Source organism: Capra hircus, chromosome 24 (genome assembly GCF_001704415.2).
Source record: "Capra hircus breed San Clemente chromosome 24, ASM170441v1, whole genome shotgun sequence".
NCBI lineage: Eukaryota > Metazoa > Chordata > Mammalia > Artiodactyla > Bovidae > Capra > Capra hircus.
The window spans coordinates 42499509-42521914 of NC_030831.1; the positions used below are offsets into that span (position 1 = coordinate 42499509).

The 22406-nt window shown below is 52.8% G+C and overlaps 1 protein-coding gene across 1 annotated transcript in view; it reads left to right on the forward strand.

Moving 5' to 3' along the window:
- The window catches only part of APCDD1 (APC down-regulated 1), a 32639-nt gene extending 12252 nt beyond the window's left edge, over positions 1-20387 (forward strand). The window contains exons 2-5 of the mRNA XM_018039497.1: positions 1885-2068; positions 5213-5744; positions 17921-18242; positions 18436-20387. Of these exons, the coding sequence (XP_017894986.1) occupies positions 1885-2068; positions 5213-5744; positions 17921-18242; positions 18436-18887 (1490 nt within the window). The 3' untranslated portion in view covers positions 18888-20387. The remainder of the gene's footprint in view (positions 1-1884; positions 2069-5212; positions 5745-17920; positions 18243-18435) is intronic.

A 22406-nucleotide genomic window follows, 5' to 3' on the forward strand; every position in this document is an offset into this window, starting at 1 on the left:
TCTTTGTTTCATTCCTACCAGGGGACTCAGGAAGTGCTTCCTATTGTCTGTATGATCACGGCTTTTGGGGCTGGTGGAGGCACCCCCCTCCAGCCTCAAGTTCAGAGCCAACTGAGAGAGGTCCACACAGGTGCCAGACAAATGGGGACTAAAACCCTGGAATTGGGATAGATACCCCACCAGAAGACACAGTGCGGGTGGGTGTCCATGTAGGATTGCTAACAGGTCACCCCTGACTTTTCCAGACTTTCCTCCTTCTCAGAGCCACAGCTTACCTATTGAAGGGGCCTAACTGTGGGGCTGGCAGAGGGGCTAATCAAAGTGCATGTGTTTTGAAAACAGGCTGGCTTTGCAAAGAGAAATAGCCAGGTTAACAGGCTTGTGTCCTGCCTGTTTCCTTCTCCTCTCTGGGGAGGGTTGGGAATGGAGTACCCAGGACCATCGCTACAGCAGAAGGGCCTTCACTGGGATGGAGTTCAAGGCCACAGGAAAGGGCTCCTTACTTAACAGCCCTAACCATTGGTGTCTACACCACCTGATGCAGATTTCTGAGTTTTTAGCGTCACCACATTCCCAGGTGGCACTACTGGTAAAGAACCCCCCTGCTGATGCAGGAGACACAAGAGACATGGGTTCGATCCCTGGGTCGGGAAGATCCCCTGGAGGAGGGCATGGCAACCCACTCCAGTATTTTTGCCTGGAGAATCCCATGGATAGAGGAGCCTGGTGGGCTACAGTCCATGGGGTCGCAAAGAGTTGTGCACAGGTGAGCACACACACATGCACACACTCTAACTCGGGTGTGATTCACATGGTTTGGCCAAACAGAGTTGGTGGTGACATAGCATTTAACATTTATTATGAAATGATTACCACAATCAGTTTTGTTAACACCCATCTTTTATTATTGTATGTTTGTCTAATAGTGGTTTTTTGGTTTTGTTTTTTGCTAACACAGCGCTAGTGGGTCCACAATAAAGACCCATAAGATCATGAATTACTTCAGGAGTGGCTCTCAGAAGGAACAGCAGGCTTTCAGAAAGACAGCTCCATCTGTTTTCATTGCCTTTTCCTGAACACACGGTGGTATGCACATTTTGGCCAACCTGGTCCACCTGTATTAAAGAGACGTTTTGTCTGAGGTCCCCTCTACCCTGGAAAACATTTACAAGTGTTCAGTCTTCTTGCAGTCACTCTTATTTTAAACCATGTAACATATGTTTGTTTGTCACCAACTTTGAGCGGCAGCTTTGGAAAATCACTGGGGGAAGTGTCACCCCTGCCCCCTTGGAGGGCGAGTGGAGGACTAGCATCACCTTTAGAGGGTATCCACTTGGAGACTGATGAGCCCCAGATGCATGAGGTAGTGTGAGCAGAAGGGAGCCCCTATGGCATGGTGTCTCCTGAGCTCCATGGGCCTCTCCCATCATCTCCTTTCACCCTTTTGCTGAGGCCACTGCTGTCTGTGTGTCACTGGCCTGTCCACCTTCCCGACCTCCATTCCTGCCATCCTTCCAGCCTTGTCTCCAGCCTCAGTGGCCCTGAGGCACGGGCTTCTCTCCCCTGCAGCCCTACACAGCTGCTCCCAGAGGTATGGCCTTGTTGGCTGGTTCAGGAAACTGGCTTTGGGCTCTGGCTTTGCTAGGGACTCTTCAAGTGACATCATGGAAGTCACATTCATTGTCTCCCCAGCTCCCATATTCTCAGCTAGGCAAGGATCTCCTGAGACCCTTTCCTACTGAGGCGTGTGAATTCCAGGAGAGCAAGAACAGCCACAGACCCGGCGTTTCCCACTTGGGGGACATCCCTGCCTCGGGGAAGTTCCTCTGCCAGCCTCACGTCTCTAGGGCTCCACTGACACCTGCTTCCACGTTTCTGTTTCAGGGCTGGGAGAGGGCTCTGCTCTCCTTCATCCGGACAGCAGGACCCATCCCAGGTCCTTGGAGAAAAGCGCCTGGCGGGCCTTCAAGGAATCCCAGTGTCATCACATGCTCAAACACCTCCACAATGGAGCCAGGATCACCGTGCAGATGCCACCCGCCATCGAGGGCCACTGGGTGTCCACTGGGTAAGCGGCTGGGTGCGAGGGCCCAGCAAGTACACTTCTTAGGGTTTCTCAGGCTCACAGAGACTTTCTAGAACCCACAGTGATCCTGGGGTTGTCTGAGTTCTCACTCAGAGCCAAGCGACTCTTGGAAGCCTGGGTTGATAAAGAAACAGAGCTCGGTCCTGTAGAAATCTTAGCCTGGGCAGTGGGGATATGGTGCCACTGTGAAGCCACCTGGGAGTGAAAGCGTCCTTGTTTACTGAACCTGAGGACCACTCGTGTATGAAAAGAAACCATTAGCAAGTGAAATTAGCAAGGAGTCTGTATTTCACCAACCCTGAAACATGACGTGCAAGCTTCTGATGGTCTAAATAGTCTAGTGGTATTCTGGTAAGTTGATATCCAGCTTCAGAGTCTGAGAATACGTTAAAAGGGACTGCCTGGACCAGCCAGGGCACAGCTCTTGGCTTCTTTTTCAGGCTGTGGAGCTAAGATTTATCCCGGTTTGAGCTCTGGCTTATCTTCCATTAGAGCTTTTAAAAATAGCCCAGAGGCAGACCTGTAGTCTTCACCCTACCCATTAAATTGTTGCAAATTCACATGGCTAACTAGGCTAAGGAATAGTGGGATCTGACGCCTTCTGTGCAGACCCTGCCCAGGTGCCTCAGGGAGGGTTCACAGGCATCCGGAGAAGAGAGAAAAAAACGAATAAGACAAGGAAGACCCAGAGGTTTTATTTATTTTTTTTTCTCCTAAAAATGGGGTTTCTCAGGATAACCTCCTCATCAGTATTGGCACAATCTTAACGCAGTGTACTTTTAAATAATTTATCATTTTGTTCAACAAATACTTCTGAAATGCACAAATGTTTACTGCGCCTGAGCACAGTTCTAGATTTTGTGTGTGTAGCAGGGAGTCAAACAGACACATCTTCAGGAATTTCACAAATAAACACACAAAGAAGTGTTATGAGGAGGGAAAAAAAACAACAGGTGCTCCAGGAGAATTTCAGGGCCCCTATTTTAGGACAGGCTGGGGTGGGAAGGCCTACCAAGATGAGGACACTTGAGCTGAGATGTCCTTGGCCGTGCAAGACTGGGAACAGCTCTTGCTCTGGGTCAAGCAGAGGCTGGACTGAAGAAGCACCATGGTAGCCCTTGTGCCTGGGGTGAGGGCGGGACAGCCCCCAGCAGGCCAAGGAGGAGGCTAAGCTGGCTCTCAGGGCCCCTGCAGGCCAAGTCTCTGTGAGTTTGGCTTTTAATGTAAGAGAACTGGGGATGCCATTGAAGAGATTTCAGCAAGGGCCCTGCTAACAGCCTGATGCAGTATGACTGAAGGATGCTCTGGCTCAAGGGGATGGTGGAGTGACTGGGGATAGTAGGGTTTTCGACCTCCTTAATCAATAGAAATCAATCAGAGGCCGGACAAGAAATTCACGCCAGGCTTTACTGGGGCCCCTGCTGCAGCAGAGGGGAGCAAAAAGAAGTAATAGGTTGCCTTGCTTGCCCAGGTGGCTCAGTGGTAAAGCATCCGCCGGCCAATGCAGGACACTCGGGTTCGATCCCTGGGTTGGGAAGATCCCCTGGAGGAGGAAATGGCAACCCATCCCAGTACTCTTGCCTGGGACATCCCATGGACATCCCATGGGAGGCTACACCCCATGGAGTCACAAGAGTCAGACACGACTTAGCGGCTAAACAAGGATAACAGCAACCCCCCAAGGGAAGGGCGAGCTTGTTCCTTATTTGGAATGGGATGTGGGTGTGTCCAGGGGTCGGCAGATGGGATGGCTTAGGTGGTCTGCCCACCCCTTAAGTGGTGTTCAGTGCAGGGGGTACACACAGTCCCCTGCTTTTGCTCCCGGCTCTTCAGAAGGCGGTGGGATTTCTGGTCTTTCTGTATCTTGTTGTCCATAATTTGCCCAACTGCACATGCACACAGTTATTTTTAGTCTCATAGTTTCTGTGTATCCATTGCTGGAGGAGAGGTGTGTCCGGGTGCAGGCACAGCAGCCAAGGGTCCTGGGTCCCAGCCCGTCTCAACTTGGGGATGACCAGTTAAAAAGCTGGAGACTAGTTCAGTTGGGGGGCTGATGGAGAAGCAAGTGGATGCGAACTCAGAACTGGATCAGCAGATTCTCAAGTGAGATGAGATGTGAGAAGTCAGTGGCTGCTAAGTCACTTCAGTCGTGTCTGACTCTGTGTGACCCCATAGACAGCAGCCCACCAAGCTCCCCCATCCCTGGGATTCTCCAGGCAAGAATACTGGAGTGGGTTGCCATTTCCTTCTCCAAAGCATGAAAGTGAAAAGTGAAAGTGAAGTCACTCAGTCGTGTCTGACTCTCAGCGAGAAGTCAGTGGTGCTCTTGTCTAAACCACGGCAGCAGACATGAATGCCTGCTTACACGGAAGGACTCCTCTCTCCCTGGGGGATGGGGGGAATGTGGGTTTCCTCTCCCTCTGTCACAGAGACAGATGCTCAGAGGACCACTGGGTGCCGTATGTCCACTCGGCACCTGCTGGCAGGTGAAGGTCTCTCCCCAGCGAGTGGTACCCGCTTCCAGTAATGCTCAGTTGTGTCTGACTCTCTGTGGACTGCAGCCCCGTCGGTGGGATTTTCCAGGCAAGAATACTGGAGTGGGTTGCCATTTCCTCCTCCTCTTCCTCTTCCTGACCCAGGGATCAGTCTCACATCTCCTGCATCTCTTGCACTGCAGGTGGATTCTTTCCAACTGAGCCATGGGGGAAGCCCTGATGCCCACCCACCAGTTTGTAAACAGTAATCTTGAGAACCACTGGCTTTTGGGATGTCGGCTTCACAGCTTGATTTAGCCACACACGGCTCAAACCAGATTTACCATACCTACTAGGTTTATATATAAATAATAGACACAAGCAGGTTAAAGGCCAAGACTGGTGAGAGGAATGTCCCAAGGTCACCAAGACTAGGATCTGACTAGAGGTGATGAGTGGACAGATTATCTGGCCAACCCACTGACCGCCAGCTGTGAGGTGTGGGGTTGGACCCCTGTGATGACCTCCCCTGCTTAATGTGCTCACAGGATCCCTCCATTTCTCTGTAGCTGTGAGGTGAGGGGTTGGGCCCCTGTGATGCCCCCTTCCTGTGGCTCCGGGCTCACTGGGTCTCTGCCCCCCTTTCCTGCAGCTGTGAGGTGCGGTCGGGCCCCGAGTTCATCACCAGGTCCTACCGATTCTACCACAACAACACGTTCAAGGCCTACCAGTTCTACTATAGTGGCAACCGCTGCACCAGCCCCACCTACACGTTGGTGGTCCGCGGCAAGATCCGCCTGCGCCAGGCCTCCTGGATCATCCGTGGCGGCACCGAGGCCGACTACCAGCTGCACCGCGTGCAGGTCGTGTGCCACTCAGAGGCGGTGGCCGAGCGGCTGGGGCAGCTGGTCAACCGCACGTGCCCTGGCTTCGTGCCTGCCGGGGCCGCCTGGGTGCAGGACGTGCCCTACGACCTGTGGCGGGAGGAGGGCGGGCGCGAGTGCACGCGGGCCGTGAACTTCGCCATGCACGAGCTGCAGCTGGTGCGCGTGGAGAAGCAGCACCTGCCGCACAGCCTGGACCGCCTGGTGGAGGAGCTCTTCCTCGGGGACGTGCACACCGACACCGCCCAGAGGATGTTCTACCGGCCGTCCAGTTATCAGCCGCCGCTGCAGAACGCCAAGGTACGGCGCCGCCGGGCGGATGTGGGGGGCGGAGCTAGGGGTCGCCGCAACACCGATGGGCTGGGCGGTTCAGTGATCAGCCGCTGCTGCAAAAGGCCAATCCCTGGATAGGGGATGGGGGGAGGGGAGTGGCGGGCTGTATCATGGAGGGAGTGGGGGGTGCCAGCTACCAGCCGCCCCAGAAGAACACCAAGGAACCCCGACCCTCACTGTGCCCCAGATGTTGGGGGGGCTCTGTCACAGAGGGACCACTGGGGGTTATGGGACGGGAGGGCCGCAGGCCAGGGGACACGAACCTGGGTCAGGGCACCTGGTGATGGGGCCTGGTTTTCCCATCTGATGAGGGTGATTGCCCTGGGTTGGTGGCTCTGAAGGGCCTTGGTGGCCATCCTTGAAAATTTCTAAGTCTTCTTTCTGTCCTGACCCTCTGGAGCTTCTTCTATGAGTCTGAGAGGAAAGCTTGCAGGAAATGGAGAGGTGTTATGATCTTAGCACCTGGGAAGACAGAGGGGCAGCCAGGTGGGGATCCCCTGGCCCTGGGGGTGGGTGTAGGGGTGGGGGCTGTGGACCCTTAGAGCCTCCTGCTCTGTTTCCACAACCCTGTGAGGCCTCCACGACCACCCTCTTAGCTGAAGAGCAAGCAGCTGAGGTGTGAGGGGTGGTCTCCTGCCCTGGGTCACTGGTTAGTGACTTTCAGAGTCAGAGCTTGAACCCAGATCTTTCCCGAGACTCCACCCTCTCCTGGTTGGACTGAGTGAGACCTAAGTCACTGTGACGCTGGGGAGGATGTGATGGGGACAATGAAAATCTTGATTGCTGACCCCCTAATTACACTTGGATTCACCAGGCACTTCCTTCCCTCAGGCTCAGAGTCTGTGTCTTTAGTAACAGGATGGTTTCTGCCACAGAATCTGGGGAGGCAGGCAAGGGGCCTGGGTTGGAGGGGTGGGGCAGAGAACCCCTCCCCGCCCCGCCCCCCCATCAGACCAGCTTTTCTGGAATCCTCTTAGAACAGCAGCTCTTCAATCTCAGGGCTTGTCTGACTTTTGCTTGGTGGTTTATTTGTTGGATTTTTATTTTTCTGTTTTTTTTTTTTTTTTAAATTAAACTGGGGAAAAATTGGGCTTCCCTGGTGGCTCAACTGGTAAAGAATCCACCTGCAATGTGGGAGACCTGGGTTCAATCCCTGGATTGGGAAGATCCCCTGGAGAAGGGAATGGCTACCCACTCCAGTATTCTGGCCTGGAGAATTCCATAGACTGTATAGTCCACGGGGTTGCAAAGAGTCGGACACGACTGAGTGACTTTCATTTTCTTGCTTTACAATGTTGTGTTGGTTTCTCATCCGGTTTGTTCTCTACCCTCTGAGGGCGCTTATGCCTGGTGAGGGTACTGCATGGTATTGCCCCCCACCAGACTGCAGTTGTTTGCTTTCTGTGACTGAGAGCTTGTCCCATGAAAGTTGGGAAAGTCACCTTTGTGACGACTGTGGGACATCTGCGAGGAGGCCAGCCTGGAGATGCTGCTTCCTCTGGGTGTGTGTCTCGGGGACATCCCCTCCTTGGGCTCCAAGCAGACCCAGCTCAGGTCCGTGTGCTGTGCCCTGCAAGCTCCTGGGCTATCTGGAGCAAAGATGGGACAGAGTCATGTGGGAGAGGGCGGCCCACCTGCCCCCAGGACCCCTGGCGCCCTCACAGAGAGAGGGCAGGAAGGGGCTCTGCCTGCTCCGCAGCTGATGGAGGGGCCCCAGGCCCGGCTCCTGGGAAGTGAAGGGACGTCGTAGGACCTCTGCGGGAGGCTGCCACATCCAGACACTGTGGCTCCTCTCCAGACTCCTGGTGTTGAGACACTGTGGGAAGGGGGTTTGCAGACGTGCACTTGGCATCCTCTGAGCCCAGTCAAGCTGACATTCACGTTGTCTCTGGGAGTGAGTGTGTCACTGGCGAGGATGGCAGCTCATCCGGAAACTCTGCAGGAGCCAGAGTCCCGACCCGGCCTGGCTGAGCCTATGAGAGGATCGCCTGGGAGCAGAGCCTTTATTCCTGCTTATGGTCCAGCGAGGATGCTAGTGAGCAGGATGGTTAGGGGCCAGGAAGGAGAGGGAGGACACAGATAGCCTGGACCTGACCTGGGCTGTGTGTGCACATCGTGGGGTCCAGGCCCTGCTTCCTCACCTGAGGACGCCCACATGGGCTCTTTGATCTCCTGCGCTCTCCTTATACCTGGAAAAGCAGGGAATGCCTGCACCCAGCTCTCTCTTCCCACCTCTGTCTCTGCCGCTTCTCAATGCTCTGTGGCTCTTAGAACAAAGTTAAAGGGTAAATCCTTGCTCCTGAGCTGGTGGCTCCAGCGAGGCACCCCCATTCCTGTGCTCACTGGACTGACTTCCCTCACCCAGCCCCGCCGTCTGTTGGGAGAGCCAGGCTCATACGCCAGCTCCTGGAGCACACACATCTCGGAAGTGAGTCATGACATGTCAGTGTGGGGACGGAGGGTGGCAGCTATGAGGCTGACCTTCTTAGGATTTTCATAAAAAAGTCGAGGCTTTGTTTCTGACAACGTTGGACAGACTGCAGAATATGTGGACCTTGGAGATGGAGCCAGTCCCAGGGTCCAGGCCTCCCGGGGTCACCAGCTGCGGGCTTGACAGTGTTTTTCTGACCTCTGGAACTAAATCTTTTCTGTAAAAGAAGCAGAATTGATGGGGTTGACATGCAGAGCACTGTCAGACACTGGGAGAGGCTGCCCACCTGGCCTGCAGCAAGGAGCCCTCGGGGCAGATGGCTTCTGCAGGGAGGGTGGCCAAGGAGGGCCACCAAGCGATGATGAGGCTGTAAGGTGGCTCCTCCTGTTTTCTCTTCCCTTCTCTGCAGGGAATGTTTCCCCAAATGCTTAAGAAGGTAAGGTGAAGTCGCTCAGTCGTGTCCGACTCTTTGCGACCCCGTGGACTGTAACCTACTAGGCTTCTCCGTCCATGGGATTCTCCAGGCAAGAATACTGGAGTGGATTGCCATTTCCTTCTCCAGGGGATCTTCCTGACCCAGGGATCGAACCCGGATCTCCCGCATTGGAGGCAGACGCTTTAACCTCTGAGCCACCAGGGAAGAAAACCCCAGGCCACGATCCCTCTCCTCCTTAAAGAAACGCTAAGGGTGGAGAAAGCCTTGGACCATAGAGATTACCTAGGACACACTGTTTTGTTGTTTGTTTTGTTTCAAAGGAAGGTATTTAACAGTGTGAAGAGTGTGTTATCGTGTGTAAAACTAGCAACAGAAGAAGGTAGGCTGACCAGGGACCTGGTGTTTCTGCAATGTAGGAACAAGGAGGAGGGGACAGTACGGCCAGGGACAGACGTGCTGAGATCTTACGCTATCCAAACTCATTACCACACTCCAAACAAATTCTAAAAAGGCAGGACTCCGAGGCTCGGAGGAGCGCGGTGGCCACAGATGAAGTGGTGGCGGGGCTGGGCAGACGCGGGCCAGTGTCCAGGGCCTGGGCTGTGCTCTCTGCGAGGCCAGCCCAGCCCCGTGGCTCGGGGAGCTGAAAAGGCCCTTTCTTCTCCCGTTGTCCCTGGCGTGTGCGTCTGGGCCCGCCGCTATCGAGTGGTCAGGAAGTGTTGCTATCCCTCCCCAGGCGGGCCAGGAGAGCGGGTCAATGGGCTCGGCCTCCGGGGCCTCTCCAGAGCCCTAGGTGCTGCCTGCCCACTGGCTCCCGCAGGCCCGCCCTCCCACCGCCTGGGAAAGGAGGGGCTAGGGGTGCTTCCGGACAGACCACAGGCCCAGCCGCCCCCCATCTGAACCCTTCACCTCCCCTAATCGCCAGTCCTTAGAGACCTGGCTGAAAATTAGCTTAAATGCTAAATTGAGTTTAAAACCACTCGTTTCAGCCCCTCTGGAAACAGGACACCGTGTAAAAATAGAAAATTTAAATCAGCTTGTTTTTCTTAGCTTTATACAACTTTGCTGTGAGGTTCAGAGCCCTCGGCAAATACGTGATGTTTGAAGAGACTCAGGTGAGCCTCCTGGGAGGATTCTTCCGGATGAAGTTGGCTACTTTTCATTAAAAAGAAAAACAGGACCCCCTAAAGTAACCCTGAAAGAAGAGGCTCAGCCTGAGTCGAGTTCAGCTTCAGGGCACGTTCCCCTCTGCCTGGATTCCTGTGCCGCGGAGGGTTAGCCAGGCGCCTTCTTTCCTCGGCAGAATCAAAAGTGATTAGAGCAAAGATTGCCGGGGTCGCTGGAAACACCAGGGCCTCAGGATCAAGCTTGCAAGCAAACGGAATTGGGCTTTTTCCAAAACCCTAGGCCGGTGAGGCCACAGCATCGTAAATCAGAGAGGTGTCTGCAAACCAGACCACTCTCCCCAGCCACGTGCCTGAGGTATTTGACCTGGAATGTGATGGCGGGGCTGCCCGGCAAGGAAGAAGCCCAGCAGCATGTTTTGGGGCTGCCTGAGCCCTGGGAGGAAGCAGGGGTTCCCATGTGCTTTCTGTCCTGCATTCTCTGAAGACCTCTGGGCTTGAACAGCCATTTGTCTGGAGGGAGCTTATCTTTCCAAGGCTCTTCAGGGCATGTGAGAAATACAGGTTTACTGTGACATCTGTGACATCCCAGGGACCTTGGACCATGTGGCCGTGGACAGCAGGTGTTCTGCCCAGCTCCGGGAGGCAGGTCTGCGGCAGGAAGGGTCTCTCCTTAGGCCTGTGGTTGGTGTGACTCTCGGTGGGGCGTGAGTGGGTGTCACAGGTGCACTGGTAAAAGGATCCAGAAGCTCACAGAGGAATCCGAGTCCCTGCTCTTTTCTGCCAGTGCAGGGAAAGGAGAGGGGTTTGCGGAGGTGATAGGAGTTGGAAGAGGTAGTCGAGGACGGGGCATTCAAGGAGTCAAGACTGAGACAGTGTCAGAAGCCGGCTTACCTTCAGGATGCTGCTGTAAAGAACCGTGACCCTGCCCCTGGGGCTGGGTTCTGCCTAGTGGTGATGGGATCAGCTGATGGGCTCTGGGCTCTGGAGGGCTTGCTCAGGTGGACACCCCAGGGCCAAGAAATGCGTCATCACACAACGGCCACAAGGCATGGCTGCTGGCCTCCACTGTGTCTGCAGAAATGTGTTTTCTTTTTCTTTTTTTTTTCTTGATTCCTGAGTGCAAGATTGCTTTATTCAGGGAGTCAGCAGACCAGGAAGTTGTTGTTGTCAGGGACCATGCACACAGTAAGCATTTCATCCCTTAAAAGGCCAGGAGGCTGGGAGGACAGCGTGAGCTCCCGGGTGCAGGAAGTCAACTGTTGGGAAGTCCGGGGCGAGTCCTGGCATTCAGGGTGTTGGCCAAGCTGCAGGGAGAGGACGGAGCAGGGGTCAGACGTGGGGTCTACTGCCTTCATGGCAAACTCGACGATGAAGATGAGTCGCCTTCAACTCTTTAAATGCTCTAGGACACAACCAAGTAAACGTTAATTCAGGGTTCCTTCTGAAACCTCCCCTATAGTCATCTGTATTGAAGAGCCAGCTGTCTTCTAAAGGATCTTTCTATCCGGCTGTTGGGTCTGGGCGCAGTGTGTCTGCAATGGCAAGCTGGAGGCAGGATTCTCTCTTGTGTGATTTACAGGAAAGGTCCTTGGGAGCTCACTGCTCAGACTCTAAACCTCCTAGAAAATTGTTTCTAGGAAATTCAGTGTTGTTCCCCAGGGGACACACTCAATGCCCCATCCTACCTCCAGGACGCAGTGTTCCCTTGACTCTGCTCCAGAAGCCTCCGGCAGCCACACACAGGACTGAGGAGCAGCCGAGCCTCTCTCGCCGTCTCCCATTGTCCTTCCAGCTGGGCACCTCCGTGGTGCCTGCATCACAGCTACGGGGTTGCCAGGCAGCATCTTTGTGCGGCTGAGTCCTCTTCCCTCAGCACCCGTGTCAGCTCCTGCCCAGCGGTAACCAGGCTGAGCGGGGTCTGAGCGCTGCTCCGGCCTGGCCAGACAGACCGCCAGCCTCCAGGGGTGGGAAGTGGGGCCTAAGGCTTCAGTTACAGACACCCAACCCATTTCTTGCTGCAGGCCACTCCTCATGTTGAAACTCTCTTCCCCCTTAGTCATTGTGAAAGCCTGCTATTTAAGAAAAGCATCTGGGGGACTTCCCTGATAGTCCAATAGTTAAGAATCCATCTTGCAATGCAGGGGACACACGTTTGATCCCTGGTTGGGGAACTAAGATCCTACACGCCACAGAGCAGCTAAGCCTGCCTGCCACAACTAGAGAGTCCTGTGCTGCAAGGAAGGATCCCAAGTGCCGTGACTAAGACCCGACTCAGCCAAATAAATAAATATTTTTTTAAAAAAGAAAAGCATCTTGGAAAAGAGAAATTTCACACCTGGGGCAGTATCTCAGCCTTAATTTCTGCTTCCCCACCGTTGTTCCAATAGGTCTTTTGAGTTTTATTCAAGTGAAAGTGAAAGTCGCTCAGTCATGTCCAACTCTTTGCAATCCCATGGACTTCCCACCAGACTTCTCTTTTCCATGAAATTCTCCAGGCGAGAATACTGGAGTGGGTTGCCACTCCTTTCTTCAGGGGATCTACCCGACCCAGGGATCGAACTTCGAACCTGGGTCTCCTGCATTGCAGGCAGATTCTTTACCATCTGAGCCACCGGGGAAGTCCAATATTCAAGCCAAGGATGGTGGTAAAAAAAATTAACAGCACACTTAACAGCACAAATCAGAACTTTAAAAAAAATCCTGTCCACAAGACAGAAAGTTGTTCCCTTTATCCAACCATGACTTAAACTGTCCCCTTGTTGACAGTGTCCATCGAAAAGCCAGAAATCCCACACTCATTTGTGACATTTGGTTTCTTAATACCAACTGCAAGAGTTGTTTAAAATAGTGACTAGTCAACTCAACAACAACAATAATAAAAGAAACCCAATTAAAAAATGAGTAAGGGGAGTTCCCTGGGAGTCCAGTGGTTAGGATTTCAGGCTTCCACTGCCAGGGCCCGGGTTCAGTCCCTGGCTGGGGAGCTGAGGTTCCGCAAGCCATGTGACACAGCCACAGAAGATGTGCAGACTAGCCCATAATCGCATGAAAGATGCTCAGCATTTCTAATCCTTAGGGAAATGCAGATTGGAACTGCAGTGGGTTACTACCTTCTCACCTACTGGGATGGCTGTTACCAAGAAAGGAGAAAGTAGCAGTTGGTGAGGATATAGAGAAATGCGGACCTTTGTGAGAAGGTACGATGTGCAGCTGCTGTGGAAAACAGTATGGCAGGTCCTCAAAACGTTAAACACAGAGTTATTGTTGTTGTTCAGTCGTTCAGTCGTGTCCGACTCTGCGACCCCATGACTGTAGCCCGCCAGACTCCTCTGTCCATGGGATTCTACAGGCAAGGATACTGGGGTGGGTTGCAATGTCCTCCTCCAGAGAATCTTCCCAACCCAGGGATCAAACCCGTGTCTCCTGCATTGGCAGGCAGATTCTTTACCACTGAGTCACCAGGGAAGCCCAAAGACAGAATTACAATCCAGCAATCCCATGTATTGACCCTAAAGAATTGAAAGCAAGGTCTGAGGTATATTGGACAGCCACGTTCAACAGCAGAATCGTTCACTGAATAAGGGAAAGCAGTGCAGATGTCCACCGGCGGATGATGGCTCAATCAAATGTGCACGCACACAGTGGAGTACCACTCAGCCTTAGGAAGGAGATTCTGACACAGGCTGACATGTGAATGAACCTTGAGGACATTGTGTTAAATAAGCCAGTTTCGAGAAGGACTATATGATCCCACATATATGAGGGACCTCAAGTTGTCATACATATTCTTAGAGACAGACAGTAGGATGCTGGTTGTCAGGGGCTCAAATGAGGGGGGACAGAGTTTCAGTTTGGGAAGATGACGTCTGGAGACAGCTGGTGGTGATGATTGGACCACTATGTGAATGCACTTTGATGGCAAATTTTATGTTATGTATATTTTACTACTACAGGGGCTTCCCAGGTGGCACTAGTGGTAAAGAACCTTCCTTCCAATGAAGGAGACGTAAGAGACATGGGTTTAATCCCTGAATTTGGAAGATCCCCTGGAGGAGGGCATGGCAACCCACTCCAGTATTCTTGCCTGGAGAATCCCATGGACAGAAGAACCTGGCGGGTTACAATCCATAGGGTCGCACAGAGTCAGGCATGACTGAAGCGACTTAAGATGCACGAAATCAAGTAACTAGTTTACAAATTTGGCAAGATCAATACCCAAGGGACAGCTTCCTCCCACTCCCTCCCAGGTGATGGATGACCAGCTTCTCCAAAACTACCTAGCCTGCCTTTCTCTGCTGCCAACCAGAAATGGTTCAGTCAGGACCCTCACTCACATGTAGGGACCAGAGTTTAGCCAGGTCCTCATCTCAGAGTTTAGGACTGTCGTCCTTAAAGAAAAACACCGGACACCACTGTGCTGGGCATGGACCAGCCTGGGCCCCACAGTAGTGCCCCCTCCTCTGAGCTGGTTCCTTCTCTGAAGAGCAGTTGATCCCTTGTGTCATCAGAGCAGTGCTTATAAGAATGAAGACCCCTTGTTCCCACCCCATCCGCCCAGTCTAGGAATTCTGGGCACTTCCTGAATGGTATTGGTGTTTGAGGAAACAAACAGATCTTTTCAGGGATTGAGGCTCGTGTCTTCCTAGAATGGCAAGAAATGAAGTGGTCACAAGTGATGTTTTTAAATTCCCAGATAGCAAACCAAATGGTGGAAGCAGGAGCAAGCAAGTGGAGGCTGGGTCAGCCTGTCGGGACCTGCAGTGCACGTGGGCTGCGTAGGATCTGGCTCTTAGGCAGGAGTGGGGCAGCAGTCAGCAGGCTGCCAGCTGGCGAGCTCCCAGGGGAGTAGCCAAGCGGTCGCTCCTGCGTGTGTTTTGGAAGCAGCCTAGTGTGTGCTCTCAGAGGGTTCTCTCTCTTTCCAGGGTGTCTCCTGCACCACTTGGCATGGTTGCTAATAGGCACCAGCATCAGAACATTTATGAAATCTCAGAGACTTGAGTCTGAATACTGGGCTGGTTTCACTCAGATACTGTGGACTGGAGTCGGGGAGCAGGGACAGCAGGTATAGTTTGATCAAGGTGCTGCTCACAATAACGCTTACTAGCCACTAGAGGGCTAACTTCCTGGATGCGGGAGCTCATATGATGTTACAGGCATTATATTAGCTTTCCATCCCAGACTTTGTGTATCAGAACCCCCTTTTGGGGTAAAAAAAATTTGAAATCTTCACTTCCTAGTAATTTACAAGAAAATACATTGTGGCAAAATTACTGAATTCAGTGATGCTTTCTTTCAACTAGATTTATCTTTTTCATCCTATCATGCATTTGAAAGATCGTAGCACATATAGCAGGAGACATGCTATTTGTTTGGTCTTCCTACCAAGGGCCATGCACGCACACAGCCCCAATGCGCCGAAACTCCTCTATGCAGCCATTCTCAGCGTACAGAGTGGGACCTGCCTTAATCTGTGCTCATTTCCTACAGCATGTATGCAGGTATAACAGTCCTCATTTTATGTGTGGGGACGTTGACATGGAGATTGGTAACTTTCCTACAGTGCCCAGCTGCAGTCGCTGGCCCTTGGATCTCCTGCCATGGCTGGAATCATCATTTTTTGTGCAAAGAAGCCCTCGTGGGCTGTGTGCACGTGTCCTTCCGGTCCGTGTCCTTGTGGTGGCTTGCAGACAGCCCCCTGCTGACCCCGGGCTGTAGGGCACCTTCTTGTGTGTCTCAGAGATCTGGGCAGGAAACCATACGTGCACACACACGTGGAGCCTGGGACAGAGAAGCCTCTGTGCTGCCTGTTGGATCTCCTCCTCAAGCCCCAAACAAACCTCTTCTCCCGAAAACAATGCCTGGCTCCACTGATGAGCACAAGGACTGTCAGTGGGCATCATGCTGTCCCGGAAGGAGAGTGTGGAGGGGGTGACTGGAATGCCCTGGTCCCCTCCTTTGCCCGCCCGCTCTCAGGGGCAGCCCCTCTCAGAGTCAGTGTGAGGGATGGAAAGGCCTGGAGGTTGGATTTCTGCCCAGAGAACAAGTGCCTGCCTGCCGAGTGACCGACCACCTGTCAGTCCTGCCTGCAGGCTAGGAGCTGTGCCTGGTGGGCCCCAGGCGGGAGCGGGGCCAGGGTCACCCTCCCGCCACAGGGCAGTCACGTGGGCGTGGGCTTCTAGCATGGCTGGCACCGGGCAGCCCGGGTGGGTTTACAGACCTGTGTGGTGGGAAGAGGGGCAGAGAGGATGCCCATTTTGGGGGGGCAGCCCTGGCCACGGGCCTCCTGTGCCTTGGGTCCTGCAGCCGGCGATGGCCATCTGTCTGGTCACGGAGCTGCCCTCCCAACTCCCAGACCTCAGCTTTTTCTATGAACCCCGAGCCTTGCTCCAGGCAGACAGCATCCACATGGCTGACAGTCTTGGGGCCCCTACTCAGAGGGGGTTTTCTCAGCTGCAGCCCTAGACAGCACTCGTGCAGGATCCATGTTGGTGCCCCAAGGCAGGCCCAGGCAAAGAGGCACTCCCCACAGACAAGTGGCTGCTCTCACACTAATTACATGGCTTAAAGCCATAAAGCAGGAATCACGAAGAGCTGGCACACTGTCCAGACCTCGGGCCAGCGGATACAGGTGGGTACAGGAGTGCCCACAACCTCCCTGGCCTCTGCTCTTGCCTCCTTGAGGCCAAGCCCTTATGCCCTCCTTCTCGGAGACTCCTCCCCTCATGACACAGCACCCCGAGTCACCCATGGCAACTGGAGTGCTTTTTTCCTTTTGTGTGTGTGTTCATGCTAAGTCTCTTCAGTCATGTCTGACTCTTTGCAACCCCATGGATTATAGCCTGCCAGGTTCCTCTGTCCATGGGATTCTCCAGGCAGGAATACTGGAGTGGGTTGCCATTCCCTTCTTCAGATCTCCCCCACCTAGGGATCGAACCTGCGGTTCTTATGTCTCCTGCATTTACAGGTGGAGTCTTTACCACTAGCGCCACCTCGGAAGCCTTTTTCCTTCTAGTGTTTCATAATTATTTTCAGTGGAAAAATCTAATTGTGGTAAAATACAGGTAACAAAGTGTACCATCTTAGCCACGTCTAGGCATCCAGTTCCGTGATGTCAAGGACATTCGGGTTGTTGTATGACCTTCCTCTCCATCCATCCAAGCCCCCAGTAACTTCTGTCCTGTTTTTGGTCTCCATGGATTTGTCCACTTGAGGTCCCTCTATGTGGGATCATACGGGGTTTGTCCTCTGTGACCAGCCCATTTCACTTGGTATAATGTCCTCCAGGTTTATCCATGTAAAAACCTGCATGTGTCAGAATCCCCTTCCTTTTTCAAGGCTGAATCCTATTCCTTTGCATGTCTGAACCACATTTTCTTTATTCAGCCACTGATACACAATGTTGCTTCCGCCTTTGGATTATTGTGAATCGTGCTGACGTGAATATGGGTGAACAGATTCCTCTTTGAGGTCCTGATTTCAGTTCTTTAGGGTATAAACCAGAAGCAGGGTGCCAGGTCCAAAGTGAATTCTTTTCTGAAGCAACTACATCATTTTACATTCCCACCAGCAGTGCACTGGGGTTCCAGTTTCTCTACGTCCTTACCAAGGCTCATTTTCCGCTAGTCTTGATAGTGCGTGCTAAATTGCTTCAGCCCTGACCCTATGGACTGTAGCCCAGCATCCTCCTCTGTCCATGGGATTCTCCAGGCAAGAATACTGAGTTGCCATGCCTTCCTCCAGGGGATCTTCCCTACCCAGGAATCGAACCTGGGTCTCTCATGTCTCCTGCATTGCAGGTGGGGTTCTTTACCACTGAGTCACTGGGGAAGCCGGGTCTTGATAGTACCCATCCTAATTGAGCAAGGTGGTGCCAGCCTTTCTTTTTGACATCAAGTGTCCAGGACAGGTGGTATGGAATAAGATGTAACAGGATTTTCAAAGGGCCTTCATATCACAGCTGAAATATTTAGGCCTGGCTCTACCATCAGCCAACACAAGTGTGCACTGGTGAGAACAGGCGGGCACACACGCCCCCAGGCGCCCTCGGGTACCCTGGTTACAGGGCACGGGGCCCCGGGGGAGGCAAAGGCTGTGCGTTTGCGCTGCCCTCTTGGACACCGTCTCTTCCCACCCTTTGTCTGGGCTGCAGAACCACGACCACGCCTGCGTCGCCTGCCGCATCATCCACCACTCGGACGAGCACCGGCCGCCCCTGCTGCCCCCCAAGGCGGACCTAACTGTGGGGCTGCACGGCGAGTGGGTGAGCCAGCGCTGCGAGGTGCGGCCCGAGGTCCTCTTCCTGACGCGCCACTTCATCTTCCACGACAACAACCATAGCTGGGAGGGGCACTACTATCACTACTCGGACCCCGTGTGCAAGCACCCCACCTTCACCCTCTACGCCAGGGGTCGCTACAGCCGCGGCGTGCACTCCGCCAGGGTCCTGGGCGGCACGGAGTTCGTGTTCAAAGGTAGGGCCCGCCCCGCCCCTGGTGGTGCCTGCAGGGTGCCTGGGGTGGCCACTGGTCACGTCCATGCGTGGCACCCTTTCCATCTGAGGGTCCCTTCTGTGGGCCATGGTCTGCGGGGTGGGCTGACAGCAGGGGCCTGTGAGGCGTGGTGCCGCCAGCAGCCGCGTGTCATGCCGTCTTGTCTCCTTGGCAGTGAACCACATGAAGGTCACCCCCATGGACGCAGCCACGGCCTCGCTCCTCAACGTCTTCAGCGGGAATGAGTGCGGGGCCGAGGGCTCCTGGCAGGTGGGCGTCCAGCAGGATGTGACCCACACCAACGGCTGCGTGGCCCTGGGCATCAGGCTGCCTCACACAGAGTACGAGATCTTCAAGATGGAGCGGGACACCCGCGGCCGCTACCTACTGTTCAATGGCCAGAGACCCAGCGACGGCTCCAGCCCAGACCGGCCCGAGAAGAGAGCCACATCCTACCAGATGCCCCTGGTGCAGTGCGCCTCATCGGCGCCCAGGCCTGAGGACTTCTCTGAGGACCCCGGGGGGCACGGGCACCGCAGCCGGGCCCCCGGGAGCAGCCCAGGTCCCCTGCTGCTGGCTGGGCTCACCGGCCTCTGGACTCTGTTACCCTGGCTCGGCCTCGGCTAGCAGTGCTGAGGGTGTGATTTTATTTTTTTCCCCGCACCAGGATGCCTTACAATTTACAGACTTTCTTTATGAAAAGAAGAGACACTTCTTCCTCAGATGCACTTGAGTGGCTGAGAACGGTGCTCCTACCCTCCTGCCACCCCAACCCCCAAGCCCGCCCAGCCTGAGCCATGAGCTGTTTGAAGATTCAGCTTTGAACTCCATCCAGTAGGGTCCCGGGCCTGGGTGTCCTCACTATATAATTGCACTTTAAGACCGCAGAGGGTTTCGGGCGAGCGTGTTGGCAGAGGCAGCGGGGCAAGGGCTCCACTGTCTTCTCTTCTTCCTTTCCATCGTTGTGCGTTTTGGGGTGGAGCTCCGGCTTCAGCTTTTCCTGCTGCTTCTCTGCGGCTGTTTCCTGCTCCCGTGAACCTGCTTTGCTCTCTGAGTTCCCAGCCTGGGATGCAGAGCAGAATTGGTTGGGACTGTGATCCAGACATTTCTTTTACATAAAGAAGAGAGAGGGGAGCAGGAGAAGACATGGGTGTAAGGGAACAACTGTGCCAGCCTTTCCGAAGAAAGAGAACAAATCCACACTTTCAGATGTTAAAAAGTATCTGTAATTAAAGTTTCAGAGTCATTTAAACCATGGTCATTTTAGCTTGTTGGGAAAGGAGGTGCTGGTCTGTGCTGGTCCCTGGTTGGCTACCGGACGCTCATCACTCTTACCGCCCAGGCATGGGGTGGGGCGGTGTGGATCAGCACCCTTCCCACTGCAGACAGACAGGAGCCACAGTTCAGGGAGGATGACCCGGGTGACGCAGTGTCCGTTAGGTCTGGCCTCCTCTCTGGGGGACCCTGTCCTGGCTCACTGGTGCCTGGAGCTTTACTCTGTCATCTCTGCTGCTTCAAAGACCAAGACTCAGAGACCACATGTGGGTGCCATGGCCCTGTCTGTCCAGAGGAGGCAGTGGGGGCGTCCTAGCCGGGTCCCCAGAGACCATTCACCCTGCTCAGGGTTCAGGCTGGGCTGACCCAGCTCTGTCACTGCAGAGAGTCTCAGGGCACCGTTGACAGAGTCTGTGAGGGTGCACGAGTTGCTGTGGCTTATTAGGAAATGTGCCCTCTGAACACTGAAGGTGGTGGCCAGGAGAGACCCATGGAGGGAAGCACGAGTCACCGAGAGAAAGCCTGGACATAACTAGAAGCTGGCGTGCAAACCATGATTGAGGTCAAGAGTCCCACCTGTACTTAAGATCTGCCTTTATGAGACGCTGTGGTGATAAGTTATAAGCGGGCATGGGGGACCACAGTGCTGTGTCTTTAGATGATATTTTACATTGCGGTTGAGGGGGGTTATTCCAATGAAAGTACTAACTTAATGTCTGCCCAGTTTAATAAACAGAGATGTCAGAGATACTCCCACAATATACATTTTACCTGTGGATCTATTTAATTAACACTAACGCTGTCTTTAAAGGATATAATAAAATTATGTAAAAACAACAAACAAAACCAAACTATGTTCACTACAGAATATCTCTGTGATTTACTGTAAAAATGTTGGCTTTATAGTCACTCAGCTGGACTCAGCTGTTCACACTGTTTAAAAGTACACTGTATGTGTACACACACACATATATACATACCCATATGCACATATACACCAATACACAGGTTTTAATGTGTGTATAGTGTGTGATATGTATGTGTCTTAGGGACGAGATGACATTCATGTGGTCTTGTCACTTTCTGACCCACTACAAATCATGACAAAGAATGACTAGTATAATTTATTCACAAATTATCATCAGTTGGATTTGTGCCTGTCACTCACTGTCTCACCCACATACTTCACATCCTAAAACTAAGCTGCCTGGGTAGCCTACGAAGATTGTCTTATTTTAAAAGATTCTCCATCACCCTGAAGAAACACAATGGCCTATCCTTTAACAGTCATTCTGTTTCAAAAATTGGAAATTTTAACTTAAGGCCAAGGTGCTGTTTCTGAGGAAGAAATGGCTGACTCTAGAATATTCCATAAAAGCTGGAAATACTCCATAATCTGCACTCAGGCGCTGGCCTGTCTGCCCCGAAGTTAAAAGCTGGTCATATCTGTAACTCCGAGATTGGGGCAGGCAGGGCATGAACACTGGGTGGCTCTCCTCGGCATCGCTGGCCTCTGGGAGTGGACATCTCATCCTGGGCAGCAGGCTGGTCACAGGCAGCTCAGAGAGCTGCTTCTTGGACAGCAGTACAATATGAGTGTGACCTGGGCTTCAGACTGTATAAAATCCGAGTTGACCCAGGACTCAAGAAGGAGTTTTTAGGGTCCCAGTGTCCCCAGTACAGAGCAAAGGGGGTTCGTTCAGACATGACAAGCACCACTGTCCGTCCCAGAGGCGCAGGGTCCAGCACTGCTGGGATTGTCCACCCTGAATGGTCCATCTCAGGGTTCCCATGCCTAGCCGCCCATCGGGGTGACCCCACGCTTCCCGACACGGAGGAGCTCTGTTCAAAGGGCGGGCAGCCCAGGACCTCTCTGATGGGGCCTCGCACACACACACCAGGTGGAAACAGCCTGAGTGCAGGCCTTGAGGCTCCCGGCTGAAGGAAAATTTTATGACAGTAGAAGTGCCATTCTCTAGTTCATCAACTCTAAACATCCTGCTGAAAACAGCAATGATGTTCACAGCCATCCACACAAACCCTGTGATGTTCTGTTGTAAATGGTATGTCCCATCCCTGTAACACATACTAGATCCCTGGTATTTATTTTGGAAAATAGGAAAACCAATCCTTAAATGTATGTGGAAACCATAAGGGACCCCGAGTAGCCAGAGCTATCTTGAGAAAGAGCAAAACTAAAGGAATCACATTTCCGGATTTCAGAGTATATTGCAAAGCCACAGTTCAGCGTGGCTCTGACACAAAGCCAGATACACAGAGCAGAGACCGGAGATAAACCCACACTTCTGCAGTCAGCTGATCTTCTGTTAACACGAGGGTGCCAGGAAGATGCAAGAAGAGTCCCTTCAACAAATGACATTTGAAAGACTGAATATTCATATACACTAGACTGAAATTGGACCCTTACACCAGAGACAAAACAAAAACACAAACACCAAGTCAAAATGGATTCAAGGCTTGAACATAAGGCCTAAAACGGTAAAATTCTTAAGAAGGAAATATGGGGGTAATGTATCATGATATTGGCTTTGGCAGTGATTTCATGGATATAATTCCAAAAGCACAGGCAACAAAAGCAAAAATTTAAAAATAGACTGCATCAAACCAAAAAGCGTCTGCACAACAAAGGGAAAAAATCAATAGAGGGAAAAAGCAACCCATGGAATGAAAGAACATATAGCAAACCTTTTATCTGATAAGGGGTTAATCTCCAAAAGGAACTCCTACAACCCAACAGCAGTAGAAGAAAAAAAAAAAAAAAGCAAGAAACTCTCTTTATAAAAATGGTCAAATGGAGACTCCCCTGGTGGTCCAACAGTTAACACTCTGCACTTTCAATGCATGGGTGCA